General features: G+C 39.2%; 1 protein-coding gene across 4 annotated transcripts in view; it reads right to left on the bottom strand.

Moving 5' to 3' along the window:
- Window positions 1-6212: 6212 nt before the first annotated feature.
- Window positions 6213-19838, bottom strand: part of RRM1 (ribonucleotide reductase catalytic subunit M1) — a 46051-nt gene continuing 32425 nt past the window's right edge. For 3 of the 4 annotated variants that reach the window (XM_021926209.2, XM_021926211.2, XM_021926210.1), the window contains 7 exons: window positions 17031-17180; window positions 16608-16829; window positions 14687-14763; window positions 11393-11528; window positions 10144-10239; window positions 8533-8721; window positions 6213-6902 (listed from right to left, as the gene is read on the bottom strand). In XM_021926209.2, the coding sequence (XP_021781901.1) occupies window positions 6714-6902; window positions 8533-8721; window positions 10144-10239; window positions 11393-11528; window positions 14687-14763; window positions 16608-16829; window positions 17031-17180 (1059 nt within the window). In that variant the 3' untranslated portion in view covers window positions 6213-6713. The remainder of the gene's footprint in view (window positions 6903-8532; window positions 8722-10143; window positions 10240-11392; window positions 11529-14686; window positions 14764-16607; window positions 16830-17030; window positions 17181-19838) is intronic. The other variant, XR_004177459.1, reaches the window with a different exon arrangement.

The following is a 19838-nucleotide window of genomic DNA, read 5'->3' as shown; positions in this document are numbered from 1 at the left end:
TCCTGCTTAAAAGACTTCTACAGCTCTGGCTGGACACAGTGGCTCACACCTGTAATCCCAGCACTTTGGGAGGCCAAGGCAGGCAGATCACTTGAGGCCAGGAGTTTGAGATCAGCTTGGCCAACATGGCGAAAGCCCGTCTCTACCAAAAATACAAAAATTAACCCGGTGTGGTAGCGTGTGCCTGTAGTCCTGGCTACTTGGAAGGCTGAGGCAGGAGAATCACTTGAACCCAGGAGGCAGAGGCTGCAGTGAGCCAAGATCGAGCCACTGCACTCCAGCCTGGGCAACAGAGCGAGACTCTGTCTCAAAATTAAAAAACAACAATAACAAAAAAGCAACTCCCACAGCTCCTTATCATCTACGGAAGGGAAGTGTTCAGGTAATGTTCCAGAAAAGGGCTGTGGTGCCTGCACACTGCACAGAATCATCTACTAAACAAGCCTGAGTTTTCTCTTCCTCTGTCAGTTGATCATAGGGAACTCCCCATGAGGCCATAGGTGTAGGCTGAGGAAGAAAAGGCAGTGTAGCAGAATTGGAGACCTCAGGCTTTTGGGTCACTTCTTCATGGTCACTTGTGCCTTCAGGGTTTGCTTGATATTGATTTTGTATATATCACTTCCATTTGATGATGGACTGCTGCTGTGCATGCTCAGCTTTATGGCAAGTTGAATCAGACAACAGCCAGCTCAAGTCACATGGTAATGTTGTGGCTCATGGTTAAGTGTTCAGTCTCTACTGAGGCAAACCAAAAGCTGTTTCTCAAAAGGAGAGTAGTTATGCACAGGGGATGATGGCAGGGCTTTGATCCAAAATCCTAAGCACCTGTCCTGTGATTCACTTACAGGGGTCTGCCAAAGGCTCCAATAAGCATCTCTATCTGCCATGGCCACTTCAAGCACCATTGGATCTGAGGGATCAGATGGCCCAAGTAGCAGAGAAACTTCCCTGGCAGCCTGGACCTGTGGCAGTGCTATCTCTTGTTCTGGGCCCCAGAACTAGCAGCTTTTGGTAAACAGGATGGAGTAGCATGCCCCAGTGTGCTGCTCCAAATGAAACCTAAATTCAATGGGAGTAATTAGATTTCAGAGTGGCATATGGAGGCACTCAATTGCCATAACCAAGCTGGAAATGGTTACCATTTTTTACCTCCAAGACTCAAAGAGGTACACTAAGTATCATGCCTCTTTCTTGCTTGTAGGAGGGTCAGATGCAACAACTTATCCTTCACCTTAGAAAGGGTATCTCGAAATGCCTCACACTAGATGCCTAGAAATTGTCCTATGTAGAAGGTGGTCCTGAATTTTAGTGAGATTTCCCACCTTCTGACATGCAAGTATTCTACCAATGAGTCTAGAGTAGTCACTACTTCTTGCTCACAGGTCCAATTGATATAATGTCACCAATGTATTGGACCAGAGTGATCTCTTGTGGAACAGAAAGCTGATCAAAATCCTGTAAACTAAACTATGATGTAGGTTTGGAGAGTTTATATACCCATGAGGCAGGACAGTGAAGGTGTATTGCTGGCCTTGCTGGCTGAAAACAAACTTGTTTCAGGTGGTCTTTACTAAGGGGTATGAAGAAAAAAGCATTTGCCAGATCAATAGCTGCATACCAGGTACGAGGATATGTGTTAACTTGCTCAAGCAATAGAACTGCCTCTGGTTGGAGTCATCACCCAGTTAAGCTTATGATAATCTATTCTTTCTCCAAAATCCATATCTTCTGCAAAGGCCAGACAGGTGAGTTGAATGGGGATGGAGTGGAAATTATTTCTGCATACTTTAAGACCTTGATGGTGGCACTAATTTCTGGCATCCTTCCAGGAATGCAATATTGATTTTGGTTTATCATTTTCCTAGGTAGAGGCAGTTCTAGTGGCTTCCACTTGAACTTTCCCACTATTATAGCCCTCACTCAAGTCAGAGAACCAATATGGTTGGTTCTCTGTGTCCGTTGCTGAGTGTATCTATTTCAATTATGCATTCCCGAACTGCATAGTGAAATAACCACAGGATGGTTTCAGGGATCCCTGGAGCCACTGTGAGACAGACTGGAGCTAAAACTCCATTGATCACCTGATCTCCATAAGCTCCTACTCCAATTGGAAGACCACAGTGACATTTTAGTTACCTGGAACTAGTGTCAGCTTAGAGTCTGTGTCCAGTAATCTTCAAAAGGTTTGATTATCTTTTTCCCAATGTAGTTACTAGTAAAAGGCCATAGATCCTTCTGGGAAAGGCTGGGAGAAAGATTTAACAGTATATATCTTTGACAGTGCAGTGGGATCCTTCCTCAAGGGGACTTGGTCTCCCTTTCATTTGAGGGGTTCTGGGTCTGTAAACCAGTTCAAATCTGGGAATTGACAGAGGGGCCATAATTCTGGTTTTATTATTCAAATTAGATTTGTTCACTTAACCTAAAACTCTTCTGCTTATATAGATCAAGTTAGAATTTAATAGATTCCCCACGTATTTCACCTCGAGGAACTCCATGATCACCTAGCCAAACCATATCTCTGTGAGTCAGACTTGTTTTTTTGGTTTTGTTTGTTTGTTTGTTTGTTTTTGGAGACAGAGTCTTGCTCTGTCACCTAGGCTGGAGTGCAGTGGCACCATCTCAGCTCACTGAAGCCTCTGCCTCCTGGGTTCAAGCAATTCTCCTGCCTCAGCCTCCCAAGTAGCTGGGACTACAGATGCACACCACCACACCAGGTTAATTTTTGTATTTTTGGTAGAGACAGGCTTTCACCATGTTGGCCAGGCTGATTTCAAACTCTTGGCCTCAAGTGATCTGCCCACCTCGGCTTCCCAAAGTGCTGGGATTACAGGTGTGAGCCACTGCGTCTGGCCTAGTCAGACAATTCTGATTGCTGCTTTAACTCTGCTGTCCATTACAGTAACCATTTGAACTACTTCCTCTATAGTATACCAAGGCAGGACTGGCATTTCAATTTCATTTAGGGCAAATTTTGGTTCATGTTTCAACCAAGCAACCAACCAGCTAGAGCAGGATCTTTTTGATCCCCCATGCTGCAATATTAAATCCAAAATCTCTGCTTTGTGGGCCCCTATCAATAAACACTGCCTGATCCAACTTTATGTTCCTTCCACCATTATTACGTACCCTACTATCCATTTCCACACATATTCTCAAATGGGAAGAGTCATGTAGTTCTTTTTGAGTGTAGCACACCTCCTATATCTCACTTAGTACCTCACCTTTGGGGCCTGCTGGGACTTGGATCTAGTTACAGGTTTAGAAGGAAAGAGGGGTGGTCAGGGTGGGTCCTGAGGACAATCAGCAGAGTCCTGTAAGGCAATTATCTCAGAGGAAGACATTAGTTTCCTCAGGGAAAGCAGTTAATGTCAATTAGATATAATCAGATTGGGTAAATCAGTTATCTCTGCTTCTACTGGCAATGCAGACGCATCAGAATTTAGAGATTCAATATTACCAGCTTCATCAGGATCTTCCCATGAGTCATCATTCCAATTTTCATGATCCCATTCATTCCCAGTCAATATCCTCACTTTAGTAGCAAAGGTACCCTGCAAGGCTGGGAATTCAATTTGCATTGTAACTCAGGCACTTGCAAAATGAGATTCTGGGTTTGGTTTCAGAAATCTCAACTCTGCAGCTACAGAAGGTAAAGTTTCTTTCAAACCCGACAGACAAATGTTCAGGTCTAGTACTTAAGTTGAGAATTCAAATCCCTGAAGTCATCCTTTTCTTTCTCCAATTTATCCAGTGCAATTAAGAGCAAGCAGCCAATCTTATTAGTTTGACAAAAAGGTTTGAAGGTATACATATATCTCTGTCAAAACATTAACTGAACACGCACTAAAGGAACAAAGACTTTGGCGATCATACGTGATAAAGAATAGTCTCTGCAAAATTAGTTTGGGCTGGGCACTGTGGCTCACACTTGTAATGCCAGCTCTTTAGGGGGCTGAGGTGGGTGGATCAGTTGAGGCCAGGAGTTCGACACCAGCCTGGCCAACATAGCGAAACCCCATTTCTACTAAAAACACAACAAATAGCCAGACATGGTGGTGCACACCTGTAATCTCAGCTACTCAGGGGACTAAGGCATGAGAATTGCCTGAATCCAGAGGCAGAGGATGCGGTTAGCCGAGATCACACCACTGCATTCTGGCCTGGGTGACACAGCGAGACACTGTCTTAAAAAAAAAGTTTGGAAATGTCTCAAATGGAATACTACAGTCTTCAACATAGCAATGAAACAAAAAACAGTAAGCTCTGGAGTAGAAGAATCTGATTACTGGAGTTACCTCATTATAATAGTCAATTTCAACAACAAAAATCACAAGGCATACAAAATAAAAGAAAGAAAACATGGCCCATTCAAAGTAACAAGAAAAAATGACAGACACCATCCCTGAGAAAGCCAAGACATTGGATTTACTCAACAAAGACATTAAAACAACTGTATTAAATATACTCAAAGAGCTAAAGGAAAAGATGAACAAATAAATAAAGGAAATCAGAAAAACAATTATTAACAAAATCAGAATATCAACAGAGACAAAAATTACAAAGAAGAATAAAAATTCTGGAGTTGAAAATAACTGAAATGAAAAATTCACTAGAGGAGCACAATAGATTTGGGCAGGAAGAAGAGAGAATCAGAAAACTGGAAGATAGGACACTGAAATTATCAAGTCTGGGAATAGAAAAAATAAAGAAAAGTAAATAACGCCTAACAGACCTATGGAAGACCATGAAGTCGACCAATAGATGCACTATGGAAGTCCCTATAAGGAGAGAGAAAAGGGAAGAAAAATTATCTAAATAATGGCCAAAAACAACCCAAATTTAACAAAAGACGTGAATCTACAAATCCAGTAAGCCCAGTAAGTCCCAAGTAGGATAAAGATAAACTCAGAGACCCACACCAAGACACATTATAATGAAATTGTCAAGTCACTAAGATGGCTATTATAAAAAATATGAGCTGGGTGTGGTGACTCACACCTGTAACCCCAAGACTTTGAGAGGCTGAGATGGGAGGATTGTTTGAGCCCAGGAGATTGAGGCTGCAGTGAGCTATGATGGTACCACTGCACTCCAGCCTGGGCAACAGAGCAAGACCTTGTATCGAAAAACGAAACAAAACAAAAACAAAAATATAAAAAATAAGTGTTGGTGAAGATGTGGAGAAAATGGTACCCTATTGTATTGCTGGTGGAAATGTAAAATAATGTAGCTGCTATGGAAAAGTTTGGTAGTTCCTCAAAAAGTTAAAGATAGAATTACCATAATTTCCAGCAACTGTATACATAACCACACATACCCATGTATACCCCTGTACACATACCCAAACGAATTGAAAGCAGGAACTCAATACTTTTAAGCCAGTGTTCACAACAGCATTAGTCAAAATTCCTTAAAAGGAGGAAAGAACCCAAATGTCCATCAAAAGATAAGTGGATTAACAAAGTGTGGTAGCCTAGGTGTGGAGACTCATGCATGTAATTCCAGCACTTTGGGAGGCTAAGGCAAGTAGATCCTCTGAGACCAGCCTGGCCAACATGGTGAAACCCTGTCTCTACCAAAAATACAAAAATTATCCTGGCATGGTGGCATGCACCTATAGTCCCAGCTACTTGGGAAGCTGAGACACAAGAATCACTTATCACTTGAACCCAGGATGTAGACACTGTAGTGAGCCAAGCCAAGATCGTACAGCCTGGATGACAGAGCAAGACTCTGTCTCAAAAAAAAAAAAAAAAGTGTGGCATACATAAAGAATGAAATTTGGATACATGCTATAAACTGTGAAAACATTATGCTAAATGAAATAAGCCAGACATGTATTCCATTTATACGAGGTACCTAGAATAGGCATATTCATAGAGACAGAAAGTAGAATAGAAGTCACCAGGGACTTAGGGGCAGGGAAATGAGGAGTTAAGGTTCTTATTGATACAGAGTTTCTGTTTGGGATGATGAAGTTCGGGAAACAAATAGTGGTGATGGTAGTATAACACTGTGAATGTGCTTAAGTCACTGAATTGTATGTTTAAACATAGGTAAAATGGTAAATTGTATGTTATGTATATTTCACTACAAGAAAAAGATAAAGAAAAAGGCATAATTTCCTCCCCGAATTCTCAAAGAACAGAAAATTTTTTTTCAAATTTGACTTTTTTATGAAAGTAAACGACAAAATTAATCTCATACAATCACTTAGAAATGTTTAGCTTTATTTCAGAATAACCTATAGGACCATATCCAAATAAAGGTCCTATCAGTACTTCTCAAGAGTTATCACTCAGTTTTGCTTCTAGAGACCCACCAGTCAAAGCAGTAAAACTAAATCTCCTTAACAAAACTGAAGTCATCAGAAAATCAGTGCTAAAGGGGTGATGAAACTTTACTTAATCACTCCCTGTATGCAAGAAGACTTATTGCATTCCTAAAACTTCTACTTTGATTCCCAATATATCTGTGTTTTTTTTTTTTTTTTCTTTTTTTCAAAAGCATCATTTTGGTGAAAATTCCAATATATGAGTTTAAAAAAAAAAAATCATTATCATCGTAACAGTACTTTAAATCAATTATTCCTTTTGCCTGCAACAGGGTCCAGCAAAGCCTTACCACCTCAAGCAAAATCCACTACACCTATCTATGCTCAAGAAGTAGTTTGGCTACTGAAGACATGCTGGTCTCTTCCAAGCCTTTCCTCAGGATCCACACATCAGACATTCATCTCTATTCTCCAAAGAGCACACCATGGCTGCTGTGTTCCTCTCCTTCTCTTCTTCCTCCTTTGATACCTTTTCCTTATCTTTTAGCTTCTCCTTATTTAGAGTGAACTGGATTGGATTAGCCGCTGGTCTTGTCCTTAAATAATACATCCCAGTCTTCAAACCCTATAAGGAAAGTAAAGACAATGATTAGGAGAAACTCTGTGAGAATACTAGACATTCCTGGCTGGGCGCTGTGGCTCACACCTGTAATCCCAGCACTTTGGGAGGCCAATGTGGGTGGATCACTTGAGGTCAGGAGTTTGAGACCAGCCTGGCCAATATGGTGAAACCCCGTCTCTACTAAAAATAAAAAATTACCCAAGAGGGGTATTGCATGCCTGTAAATTTCAGCTACTTAGGAGGCTGAGGTTGCAGTGAGCCAAGATTGTACCACTGTACTCCAGCCTGGGCAACAGAGCAAGACTCTGTCTAAAAAAATATAAAATAAAATAAAATAATAACATTAAAATAAAATAAAATAAAATGCATTCCTGGCCAGGCACAGTGACTAACACCTGTAATCCTAGCACTTTGGGAGGCCGAGGCAGGTGAATTGCTTGAGACCACCCTGGCCAATATGGCAAAACCCCATCTCTATTAAAAATACAAAAATTAGCCGGGCGTGGTAGCACACGCTTGTGATCCCAGCTACTCAGGAGGCTAAGACACGAGAATCGCTTGAATCCAGGACAGAGGTTGCAGTGAGCCGAGATCACGCCACTGTACACCAGCCTGGGCAACAGAGTGAGTCTCTGTCTCAAAATACATACATACATACATACATACTTACAGACAGACAGACATAAAATAAAACACATTCCCATGAACCAGATCAAACTTTTTTTAAACTTGGAATTCTATCTCCTCTAGGAGTACTCTCAAAAATGCTTTGCGAGTCAGATAGAAATACCCTGTTCTTTTCACCCCCAAAAACAGGCTTATCTCTTTGGAAAGGTCAAACATTTTTATTCTTTTGTCTTTGTTTTTATGTATATGACTTCCAAGTTTGCCCAAGACAACATGTCTGCCTTAGGTTATAACTATTTAGAGAGCTAGACTGTGTCTCTGTATAACAACAGACTAAAAGACTTCAAAGATAAAGATCATCATCTTCTATTCAGTATCCTCAGTGCTGGCACCTACTGGATGTTCAATAAATGTTAAATTAAAAAACAAATTTATAATTCTACTTAAATACCCAATACATTATCAGGGAATAAGAACATAATCTAAAATTACCGACTTTACAGCTGGCAATGACTAGGCTAAGTAATCTGGCTTTCACTTTATAAAGTGAGAAAACAATGGATGTTTTCGAATAGTGGGTTGAGGTGCGCAAAGTTTTATTTGAGGAATGGTGGTAATGCACACAAAATGGCTGGGAGCAGAGATATTAGAAGGAATAAGGTCAGTTTAGAGTAACAGCAGCAGAAAAGGAAGGAAGATATTTAAGAAATAATACAAAGGAACAGTCAACATAACTTGGTAATTATACAGAGAGTAAAGGAAGGAAAGGATCACAGGTAACTCCAAGTTTTCAAACCTAAGAAGGAAATAAACCTAACAGAAACAAGAAAATCCAAGGCAAGACCTTGATCTGGTACAAAAACCATCGGTTGGTTTTAATATTCTGGATTTGAACTTAAAGAACTTCTAGGTGATAATATTTAATGGGTGGCTAGAACATAAAATCATTCCAATGCCAAAATATCTCAAGCTGGCAATTAAGTCCTCCTTGATATTCTCTACCAACCTGCTTCCAGCCGTAGAAGTGCATACTAGTGAGTTTGCCATAGTTAGGCTCAGCAATGTGGATATTCAAAGATTGGCTTTGATCAATGAAAGCACCTCTCTCAGCTGCCATCTTGAGAACGGTTTTCTGAGAGATTTCCCACACAGTTTTATAAAGTTGCTTCAGGTCATCAGGAATTTCTGGTATGCTCTAAAGAAGGAAAACCAAATGTTTACTTTACTCCAGTTAAAGAAAGCAGTGTGTAATTAATAGAATAGTGACACAAGGTTTGACCCTGGTTTTACTTCCTTCCAGATCTGACCTTACTATTCAGTATCATATGATATGATCCTTATCAAGTTTACCAAGACTATTTAGGAAGTTGAACAAAACCCCATCTAACCAACCAAATATCAATCTGGTGACAGTAATTTCAGCATCCCTTTTTTGTTGATTTTTGATTTCCAATATATCTGTTTTTGAGAATTAAAAATTGGTTTATGACCCAAACATTCATTCTTCTAGAGGCACTTAAAGAAAGGAAAAGTCAGAGCTAAGCAGCAATAAATGACCCTTGAGTTTTGCAGAAAACACAAAAACCAAGGGCTGTAATTCACAGGGATCAAGGTAAGCAATGAGATAAAACCCTTTAAATAAGCTAGGATTCCAAACTCCCTTTGGAATCCAAATAAATCAGGTTTTCTTAGGTCTAGGGTTAACTTTCATTAAAACACACAGACTAGCTACTGCTAATTTCTGTCATCAAATATGGAACTGTTATAGGACTCATCATCTGTGTTGCTAAGCAGACCAACATTTAGCCAGACACCCCTATCTGCAAATAAATGCCTCTTGACTCTTAGTTGCAAATATTTACACTATTTGTGACTCTGTCTTTTGGACTATCAGTCCTCAACCATGATTTTTAATTAAGCTTGACTCTCTTAATTTCAGTCTATCGATGATCCCCCAAATTTTGATGTACTTTGGAATCACCAAAAGAATCTTTAAAAAGTATTAATGTCTGAGACCAGGCACGGTGGCTCATGCATGTAATCCTAGCACTCTGGGAGGCCAAGGCAGGTGGATCACCTGAGGTCAGGAGCCTGGCCAACATGGTGAAACCCCGTCTCTACTAAAAATATAAAAATCAGCCGGACATGGTGGCAGGCACCTGTAATCCCAGCTACTTGGGAGGCTGAGGCAGGAGAATCGTTTGAACCCAGGAAGCAGAGGTTGTAGTGAGCCATGATCCCACCACTGCACTCCAGCCTGGGCAACAGAGACTTTGTCTCAAAAAAAAAAAAAAATTGATGTCTGGCTCCTGCTCCTAAACATTTAATTGGTAAAGAATGCAACCTAAGCTTCAGAATTTTAAAAGTTTCCCAATTGATTCTAAGATGCAGAAAAATTGAGTACTACTATTTTATATTATTGCATAAAAATAAGATGGTAAGGGCTATGTAAAGATGTGTACAATCCTAGCACAACAATGAAGAGGTGAACACAGCTACATAAGCAAAGCCTTGATGAACACAATGAAGTTATTTTCTCCATTGTCTGGCATGAGTGAGGAGGTACCACAATGTCCAACTCAGCCCCTGCAGAGCACATTTCATTTTCATTCTATACCTGAATAGAGCCATTGCATGCAATAATCTGGTTTTTCATCTCTTCATGCCATAGGCCCCGCTCAGTAAGATCTTTCAGTAAGTGAGGATTTACAATCTGAATGGAAAAGCAGAAAATATATGAAGAAATAAACAACAGTGACAGCTTAGAAAAGACTACAGCTTTGAAGCTTAAACTAAAATCACTTAAGAATTATTTAATGCTAGATTGCTTGGTAAATTCTATTTTTATAAAAATGAGACATCAATGCCACCACACAAAAGCTATATTCCTTTAAGATCTTGACATCTGTTATTCAAGAAACAATATAATTAGCCAGGCATGGTGGCGTAGCACACCTGTAATCCCAGCTACTTGGGAGGCTGAGGCATGGGAATTGCTTGAACCCAGGAGGCAGAGGTTGCAGTGAGCCAAGATCACACCACTGCACTCCAGCCTGGGTGACAAAGTGAGACACTTTCTCAAAAACAACATCAACAACAACAAAAACATTGTGGTGTGGTAATCATTATATAATATATATACATATCAAATCATTATACTGTATACCTTGGATTTATACACAATTTTTATTGTCAATTATACCTTAATAAAGCCGAAAAAATATTTTAGTTAAAAAAGAAACATACAGCATTTGCAAAAGTGAAAAGAATAGCGTCTAAGATGGGTAAATCTATAAATACTTAGGTTAAAAAAATTAGAAACGTATCCTTCTCAAACTTTACAGAACTTTATTTCAAGATATCTGGAAATTCACAAATAGTCTTTTAAATTGAGGTTCTCAAACCCTAGCTACACATAAGAATTACCTGGGAACCTTAAAAACAAAGAAACAAAAAACCACTGGTCTCACCCACCATAAATTCTAATTGGTAACCAAGTCTGAAAACCACTGCCTTAAATGATACTTCTTTACATATTTTGAGTATCCTAACTGAAGCATCTGGGGGAAGTTATAGAATACATCACTATGATTACATAATGATTAAACATTATGTTAACTCTACTATCAACAACTTACTTTCATACTTGACCCTCAGTAATTCATTTTTTCAACAGATTATTTATTAAATGCCTATTGTGCTGAAATATTAATAACAAATAATAATATTGGAGATGAAGATGACTCTCTTTATCAAAGCTTTGCACCCAAACTAAGAAAATGGGCAAATTAAACACGAGTGAGCATTTACTCCCAACATCAGGCTTTCAAAAAGTCTCCCTGTAGGGCTGGTTGTGAACTGCTCACCTGAAATTCTCCTGACAAGACTCTGCGAGTATAGATGTTGCTGGTGTAAGGTTCAATGGACTCATTATTCCCCAGGATCTGAGCAGTGGAAGCTGTAGGCATCGGGGCAATAAGTAAACTGTTTCTTATACCATACCTACAGAAAAGGAGATTATCAGGTACTAGTCCCAAAGCTACAATCTGCCAGGAAAGTAGTTACTTTAAGTCACTGTAGTAAATATAGATAAATGTAGTAAATGTAAATGTAACATCATACATGCATTGAACTCACATGTTGACTTTCAAATTAAACTACTACAGGCAGGCAATTCCACAGTATGGGTGCTATTATAGCTCCCTCTCCTCTTAAATGTCTGACTCCTAAACTGAATTAGTATAATTTTTATTGTTGGCAATCCTTATCATGCCATGATTTATGCCACTTGGACTGTGGCACTCAGGAATCATAACACTTGATACACTATCTTGCCTAGGGAAACATTCAAAGTGCTGTTGAAGCGCTCCCCACCTGTATTAGGGTATGCTCATCCAACCCTCATTCTTTTCTAAGTGCCTATAAAATCACTGTGCTAGGCCCCTTCTGGAAAAATAATAATGAGAAAGTGGTCAGAATCAGGCAAATATCACTGTAATTCTCCATTATCCTGTAAACAGGAAGAAATTATGCTCAAAGTATATTCTTCAATTATAAGTTCCTGGAAGAAGGTTAACATCTTTTGACAAATCAATGCCCAAGAGTACTTAAGAGAGAATATACTATCTGACACACTGAGAAATCTCCCAACTGCCCCTAGCTCACCTTCAAAGCTCAGCCTAACTGATACCAATTTTAAAACATCTTTCCTGATCAGGCAGGCACAAATACAAATGTCAAATACAAATATCTGCTCTGCAAACATTTTCTCTGACTTGTACCTTTCCATACACCTTAACTACTTGTCTTCTTAGTCTCAAGTTTTTAAAACACAAAGAGCCTGTATTTCCTACATTCTATACCTATGGATTCATAAGACGCTTAGCATACAGCCTCATATCCTGATGGAGTCTGTACAACTGGATATAGTTTGGCTGTGTCCCCACCCAAATCTCATCTTGAATTGTAGCTCCCATAATCCCCACGTGCTATGGGAGGGACCTGGTGGGAGGTAATTTAATCATGGAGGAGGTTACCCTCATGCTGTTCTCATGATAGTGAGTTCTCACAAGATCTGGTTTTATAGGGGGCTTTTCTCCCTTTATTCAGTACTTCACTTGCCGCCATATTAAAGAAGGACCTGTTTGCCTTCCCTTCTGCTATGATTGTAAGTTTCCTGAGGCCTCCCCAACCCTGCAGAACTGTGAGTCAATTAAACCTCTTTCCTTTATAAATTACCCAGTCTCAGGCAGTTCTTTATAACAGTGTGAGAACTGACTAATACAACTGGGTTCTCTACTTTTTAGTTTTTATTATCTTTTCATTTACTTTTTTTGGGGGGTGTTTCTCCACCTTACTCTGTCACTTTGTAGTGAGGTATCAAGCAAACCACCAACTATCTTCATGTCTTTACTGCCTCATCTGTAAAATAGCAACACCATCTGTCTATAGACAGGAAACTGTTGTGAAAAGTCATACATATATGATATATTCAAACTATGGAATTGTCTGTAATAATTAAAAACATTAGGTAGATCTACATGTACTAAAAGAGAAAGAGCTCCAAAATAAATCACTAAATAACAAGTCTCAAAATACATCAAGTCTTTTTTTTTGAGACAGAGTCTCAGTCACCTAGGCTGGACTACAGTGCACAATGTCGGCTCCCTGTAATCTCCACCTCCTAGGTTCAAGTGATTCTCATGCCTCAGCCTCCCGAGTAGCTGGGATTACAGGCACGCGCCACCATGCCCAGCTAATTTTTGTATTTTTAGTAGAGACGAAGTTTCGCCATGTTGCCCAAGCTGGTCTTGAACTTCTGATCTCAAGTGATCCGACCACCTCAGCCTCTCAAAGTGCTGGGATTACAGATGTGAGCCACGGTGCCCAGCCCAGAATACAAGTTTCATCACATTTATGTGACAAAACCGTGTGTGTGTACCTATCCGCAAATGTACTGAAGAAGATCTAGAAAAATACACTCCATTAACAAGGCTTATCTCTGGGAAAAAGAATAAGTTACCTTTTTGGTTTGTTTTCTGAGACAAATGGTTGGCAGAAGTATGAAGAAGGGCTTTTACTTTCTATTTTATTTCTGCATTTGAGCTTTATTAATAATAAATTTGTGTTCATATACTAATTTTGAAATTAGAAAAAAAAAGTCATGTATATAAAAAACTAGGCCATAGTATTTTGAGGGGGAAAATATATATAGAGAGAGAGTACAGGTCCATTTTCTTAAAAGTTGAATTTCCCATGTAAATACACTCTTGGAAGTGTGTGTGTACTCTTGGAAGAAAACCGAAAGGATGATAAGATACACACAGGGTTTCTGGGGGAGGCAGTATTAGTATAATTTTCATTTTCTCTTTCTAAATCTATGTTTTCCTAAATTTTCTAACATGTATTATTTGACTAGGAAAACAATTTTAATTTAACAATTTTAAGGCAAACAGTTATTTTTTTTAAAGAGCATTTTAAAGCTACTGCTTCATTCTCCAAATATTAATCACTTTGCATATGCATTAACCCATAAATGACAAAGTCATCACGATAGAAAACAAAAACAATTTGCTTTGTTATTCACTCTGCAAAACATTCTGCCTGCCTTCGAATCCATTATGCTTATTAATTTGAAAGGTCTACAAAAACTCAATTTTAAAACTTTTCTTTCCTATAGTTAAAACACATTACCCTCCAAAAACTCTTCCAAAATCCCTTATTCCTATGACAAAATCCCTTATTCCTATGACAATCAATTCAAACAAAAGCCATTTATATGGCCGATGTAACTAAATTGGGAAATAAATAAGAATCAAAAACATTTAAAAAAAAAAAAAAAAGCATAGTTGGAAAAAAGCCTTAATGAGAAAGAAAATTACCTAATCTAGGTGTGTTAAGTTCCTAAAATAAGATCAACTAATAATACCAATTCCTACCATGTACTGAAATGCTTTCATTGTGCCAAGCAACTTGCAGGTTGCTATATATAGATTATCTTACAAAGTTTTTTCCCAAATAGTTATGTGAGATAGGCCATTTTAGCCCCATTTGTAATAAATGAGTTTAAGAAGTTAAAATGACATATCTAACTTCTGAAGATCCAGAAGGTGAACCTAAACCCTTCTGCCTTCAAAGCTACTTTACATCTCTTCACTTACTTTGCAATGTTCTCCTTGAGAAGGTTCCAGTCCCATAGGTCTGTAGGAGTAACATTCCACATATCATACTGAAGAATCTAAGGAATACACAACTCAAATTTATTCTACAGCAAGTTAAAACTATGAAAAAAAAAAAAAGACTAGCTGCCATGTCACCACATCCCAACAAATGCTGTCTTCTAATCGACCTCTATGAGGAATACAAGCTCCAGAGATTTTCCTGTACCAAATTCCATGTAGTCATATTGATCAGAAGCAGGCTAAGAAAACTGATTATCCCACATCATATCTACAAACCAGAAAACCCTAAAATTCATAAAAGCATGTGGCTGATACATTCTGTTTTTTTACAGTAAAAATGTTACTTTAACCTTGTCTTTCTTCAGTGCCTTCATCTGTCCCTTGATCTGTTTACTTAGCTAAAAACACCTATTTTCCTCTAATACCAGCAGGAATGTCAGAAATAAAATTAACATTTTATATAGAAAAGAATCATAGTACTGATAATAAAGGCAGTGAAGGCAGAATTCTAACACAGCTCCTCAGATTCCCACACCTTGGTGCACAGGCTATTTATAATCTCCACTTGAGTATGGACATGACTTGAGAATAGGATGGATGTCACTCCAGTGATTATGGCAAAGGTGAAAGGTTTCTGCAGATGTAATTAAGGTTGCAAATCAGCTGATTCTGAGTTAAATAAAAGGAAGATTATGCCAGGAGCAGTGACTCATACCTGTAATCCCAGCATTCTGGGAGGCCAAGGCAGGTAGATCACTTGAGGTCAAGAGTTCAAGACCAGCCTGGCCAACATGGCAAAACCCCGTCTCTACTAAAAATACAAAAATTAGCCAGGCGTGGTGCCATACACCTGTAATCCCAGCTACTCGGGAGACTTGAGACAGCAGAATCGCTTCAACCTGGGAAGCAGAGGTTGCAGTGATCTGAGATCACAGCACGCACTCCATCCTGGGTAACAAAGTGAAACTCTGTCTCAAAAAAAAAAAAGTGGGGGGGTGGTGGAGGGGTGGCGGGGAGATTATCCTATGTGGACCTGATTTATTAGGCGAAACACTCAAAAGAGACTAGAGTATGCCCCTTTTGAAATGAGAGATGGTCTCTCCCACTGGCCTTAAAGAAGCAAGATGCCATGAATCCTTGAAATATATTTTGCCAACAACGAGGTGAGCTTGGAAGAGAACTCTGTGTCTCAGATGAGACCACAGCCCTTACCAACATCTTGAACACAGACCCAGAAAAGAAGGCCCAGCTAAGCTAAGTCTGGACTCCTGACGTCTGGAAACTGTGAAATAACGAATGCATGTTTTAATCCACAGAAAATAAACACTGGCAGCATCCCTCTTATATTATTTTAGCAATGACTAGTTCTAAATAAGAGATTAAAACAGAGTATCCTTTTTACTCCAGAGGACAAAGGTACTGAAGTTTCCTATGGCTGGTGCAACAAATTACTAAAAACTTGATAACTTAAAATAACAAAAATGTATTCTCTCATAGTTCTGAAGACCAGAAGCCCAAAATCAACATGTTGGGAGGGCCACACTCCCTCCAGAGGCACTAGAAGAGATTCTGTTCCTTGCCTCTTATAACTTCTAGTGGCTATCAGCATTCCAAGGCTTGTGGTTGTAACACTCCAATTTCTGCCTCCATAGTCATGTTGCTTCCCTTTCTGTGTCTCTTGCAGGACAACTGTCATTAGATTTAGGGCCCACCTGGATAATCCAGGTAAATCTCCTTATCTCAAGGTTCTTCATTACATCTGCAAAAACCCTTTTTTGAACCAAATAAAATGAAATTCACAGGTTCCAGGAATTAGGAGGTGGACATATCCTTTTGTGGGGTCACCATTCAGCCCACTACAGGTACTCACAGGCAAAAACAATTTCATCCATATACTTACTCCTTTGCTAACTGGAGAGCCCTCATAGGTTTCGTATGGGCCCTGCTCCTTGGCAAGGTCACAGCTGGCTTCCAGGGCGCCATAATAAATAGTTTCAAAGATCTGCTTATTTAGTAATTGGGCTTCTGCACTCTCAAAAGGGTATCTCATCAGGATAAAAGCATCTGCCAGACCTTGTACCCCAATTCCAATGGGGCGATGACGTTTATTTGATAGGCATGCCTTTGTGTCAACAGATTTTAAAGAAAAGGAGAAAATATTACTGAACAGGAAAATCATCATTCTGTACTAAATGAGACAGACTACCTCTTTTTCTCAAACCACTTTACTGACAACCATTTAAATAATGACTTGAAGATCATGATTGATTCCTTTCAATTTGGATTTCAATAATTACCAATAAGCAGAGAAATATATTCATACCTCTGGTACAGGATAGTAGTTTATATCAATAATTTTATTCAAGTTTCGGACAACGACTTTAGTGACTTCAGCCAACTTCTTAAAGTCATATGTGTGTTCTGATGTGACATACATATTCAGGGCCAGGGAAGCCAAATTACAAACAGCAACCTGGAATGCAAAAAACAGGTCAAGAATCACACAATTTTTATTTCTACTTCCTATGTCAACTACACCACCATGTGAGCCTCTAATACTCTCAAGACAATAAAATGTTAAATTTTTATATTTGACTTCTCCCTCTTCATCATTCATCAGTCCATTTCTAAATCCCACTGATTCTATTTCTTCAATACCTAGTCATATGTGTTAGTGATAACATGCATCAGCAAAATAAGATAGAGAATCCTGTGTTCCACAGTACACAGCTCTATTACCAGACATATATCACACTATGTTATAATTAGCTTTTTACATATACCTATCTCATTATTCAGTAGATAAGTGCCCCTACAATATGGTAGCCACTGGCTACATGTATCTATTTAAAATGAAATAAAATTTGAGTTTCTCAGTTGCACTAGTCATATTTCAAGTGCTTAATAGCCATCAGATACAGAACAATTCCATCACTGCAGAAAGTTCTTCAAAGCACACATGTCCACCTCACCTTCACTGATATTCTGATAAGCCCTTAGCAACAAAAGATTCCAATTTGTGATTTCTGAAAAAGCTCTTCCACTACACTAGTGTAGTGTTCCTCCACTACACTAGGCAGTGAGCTTCACACAAGGATCATTTTATTTATATCTTTAGCACTAGCAACACATCTGGCACACAGTAAGTCTTGATAATGCTGAATGAATACACTTTCTTTTCCATTTTGGTTATGACTATCCCAAGCCAAAGTCTTAACTTCTCTCACCTGGACTACTGAAAGTTTCCCAATTGAACTCTTGATGCCCTTCACATCTACTCCATTCTACACATGTTGCCAAATACCCATTTTTAAAATACAGCTTGAATCACAAAAGTCTAATAAATACCAGGAAGAAAAATAGGCAGGAAAAGAAGACAGAGAGTACTTGGGATAAAGATGAAGGGGGTGTAATTTTTAAACAGAGTTGTTAAGAAAGACCTCACTGAAAATGTTGCATATGAACAAAGAACTGAACAGGTTAGAAAGCAAACCATGTGGCTATGGGAAGAGGGGGTGCATTTTAACATTCAAGAGGGAAGAAAGAGCAAAAATTCTGAGGCAGGCGCACGCTTGACATGTTTGAGAAAAAGCAAGAAAATCAATAAGGTTGGAGCAGAGTGAACAAAGGAGAAAGTAACCGCAGATGAGGTGGGTTATCCAGTTGTGTAGGACCTTGTAGGGCATTCTAAGAACTCTGGATGGAAAGGAATGAAGTACTGATACATGCTACAACACGAATAAAAGAATATGTTTAGTGAAAGAAGCCTGACACAAAAGGCCACATATTATATGATTCCATTCCTATGGAATGTCCACAAATCTAGAGACAGAAAATATATTAGTGGTTGTCAAGGGCTGAGGGAAGAAGGGAACAGGGAGTGACTGCTAATGGGTAAAGTGTTTCATTATCTAGAGTGATAAAAATGTACTACAGGCTGGTCACGGTGGCTCATGCCTGTAATCCCAACACTTTGGGAGGCCGAGGGGGGTGGATCACGAAGTCAAGAGATTGAGACCATCCTGGCCAACACGGTGAAACCTCGTCCCTACTAAAAATACAAAAATTAGCTGGGCGTAGTGGCGCGCGCCTGTAGTCCCAGCTACTTGGGAGGCTGAGGCAGGAGAATTGCTTGAACCCAGGAGGTGGAAATTGCAGTGAGCCGAGATCGAGCCACTACACTCCAGCCTGGTGACAAAGACTGTCTCAAAAAAAAAACTACAATTAGATAGTGGTAATGGTTGCACAGACTTGCAGATACACCCAAAAAATAAACACACACACACACACACACAACAACATGAATTGTACATTTTAAAAAGAATGAATTATAGCTCAATTTACAAAAAGAAAGAACTCTGTTGACGTTGCAATGAGCCACACTCCAGCCTGGGCAACGGAGTGAAATCTTGACTCCCTCAAAAAAAGGAATTCTGCGTGGGTTAGCAAGCCAAAGAGTAGTTTTGTGCAGACAAATGATATTATCTGATTTTTATTTTTAAAATGTCAGTCTAGCCTCTATAATATAATTTATCTTGCATAATAGTTACTTCAATATATGTCGATTTCTTCCAACTAAATTAGAAGTTTCCAGAGGACAGCATATTTATTTATATTCTCAGAGTACTTAACACAGTGTTTTATATATAGCTGGTGCACAATAAATTTTGAATTAAAATGTACCTTAGCAGTATATTTAACTCAATTTCCATTTACTTCCTGACTTTTCATTTGTCTTTTTAAGGTCCTAGAATTGAGGATCTATTCCTTCCTCATTTCCATAGTTTACACCCAATATCAAAGCAGCCTGTCATCCTATTACTGCAACCATCTCCCTAGGCTAACCTCTAACCTCTTCTCACAGCAAGACACTCTGTAACCAGACACAAGAACCATCATTTTCTTTTTTTTTTTTTTTTTTTTTTTTGAGACGGAGTCTCGCTCTGTCACCCAGGCTGGAGTGCAGTGGCCGGATCTCTGCTCACTGCAAGCTCCGCCTCCCGGGTTTACGCCATTCTCCTGGCTCAGCCTCCCGAGTAGCTGGGACTACAGGCGCTCGCCACCTCGCCCAGCTAGTTTTTTGTACTTTTTAGTAGAGACGGGGTTTCACCGTGTTAGCCAGGATGGTCTC

Source organism: Papio anubis, chromosome 12 (genome assembly GCF_008728515.1).
Source record: "Papio anubis isolate 15944 chromosome 12, Panubis1.0, whole genome shotgun sequence".
Lineage (NCBI taxonomy): Eukaryota > Metazoa > Chordata > Mammalia > Primates > Cercopithecidae > Papio > Papio anubis.
This window is presented reverse-complemented; position numbering and strand designations above follow the sequence as displayed.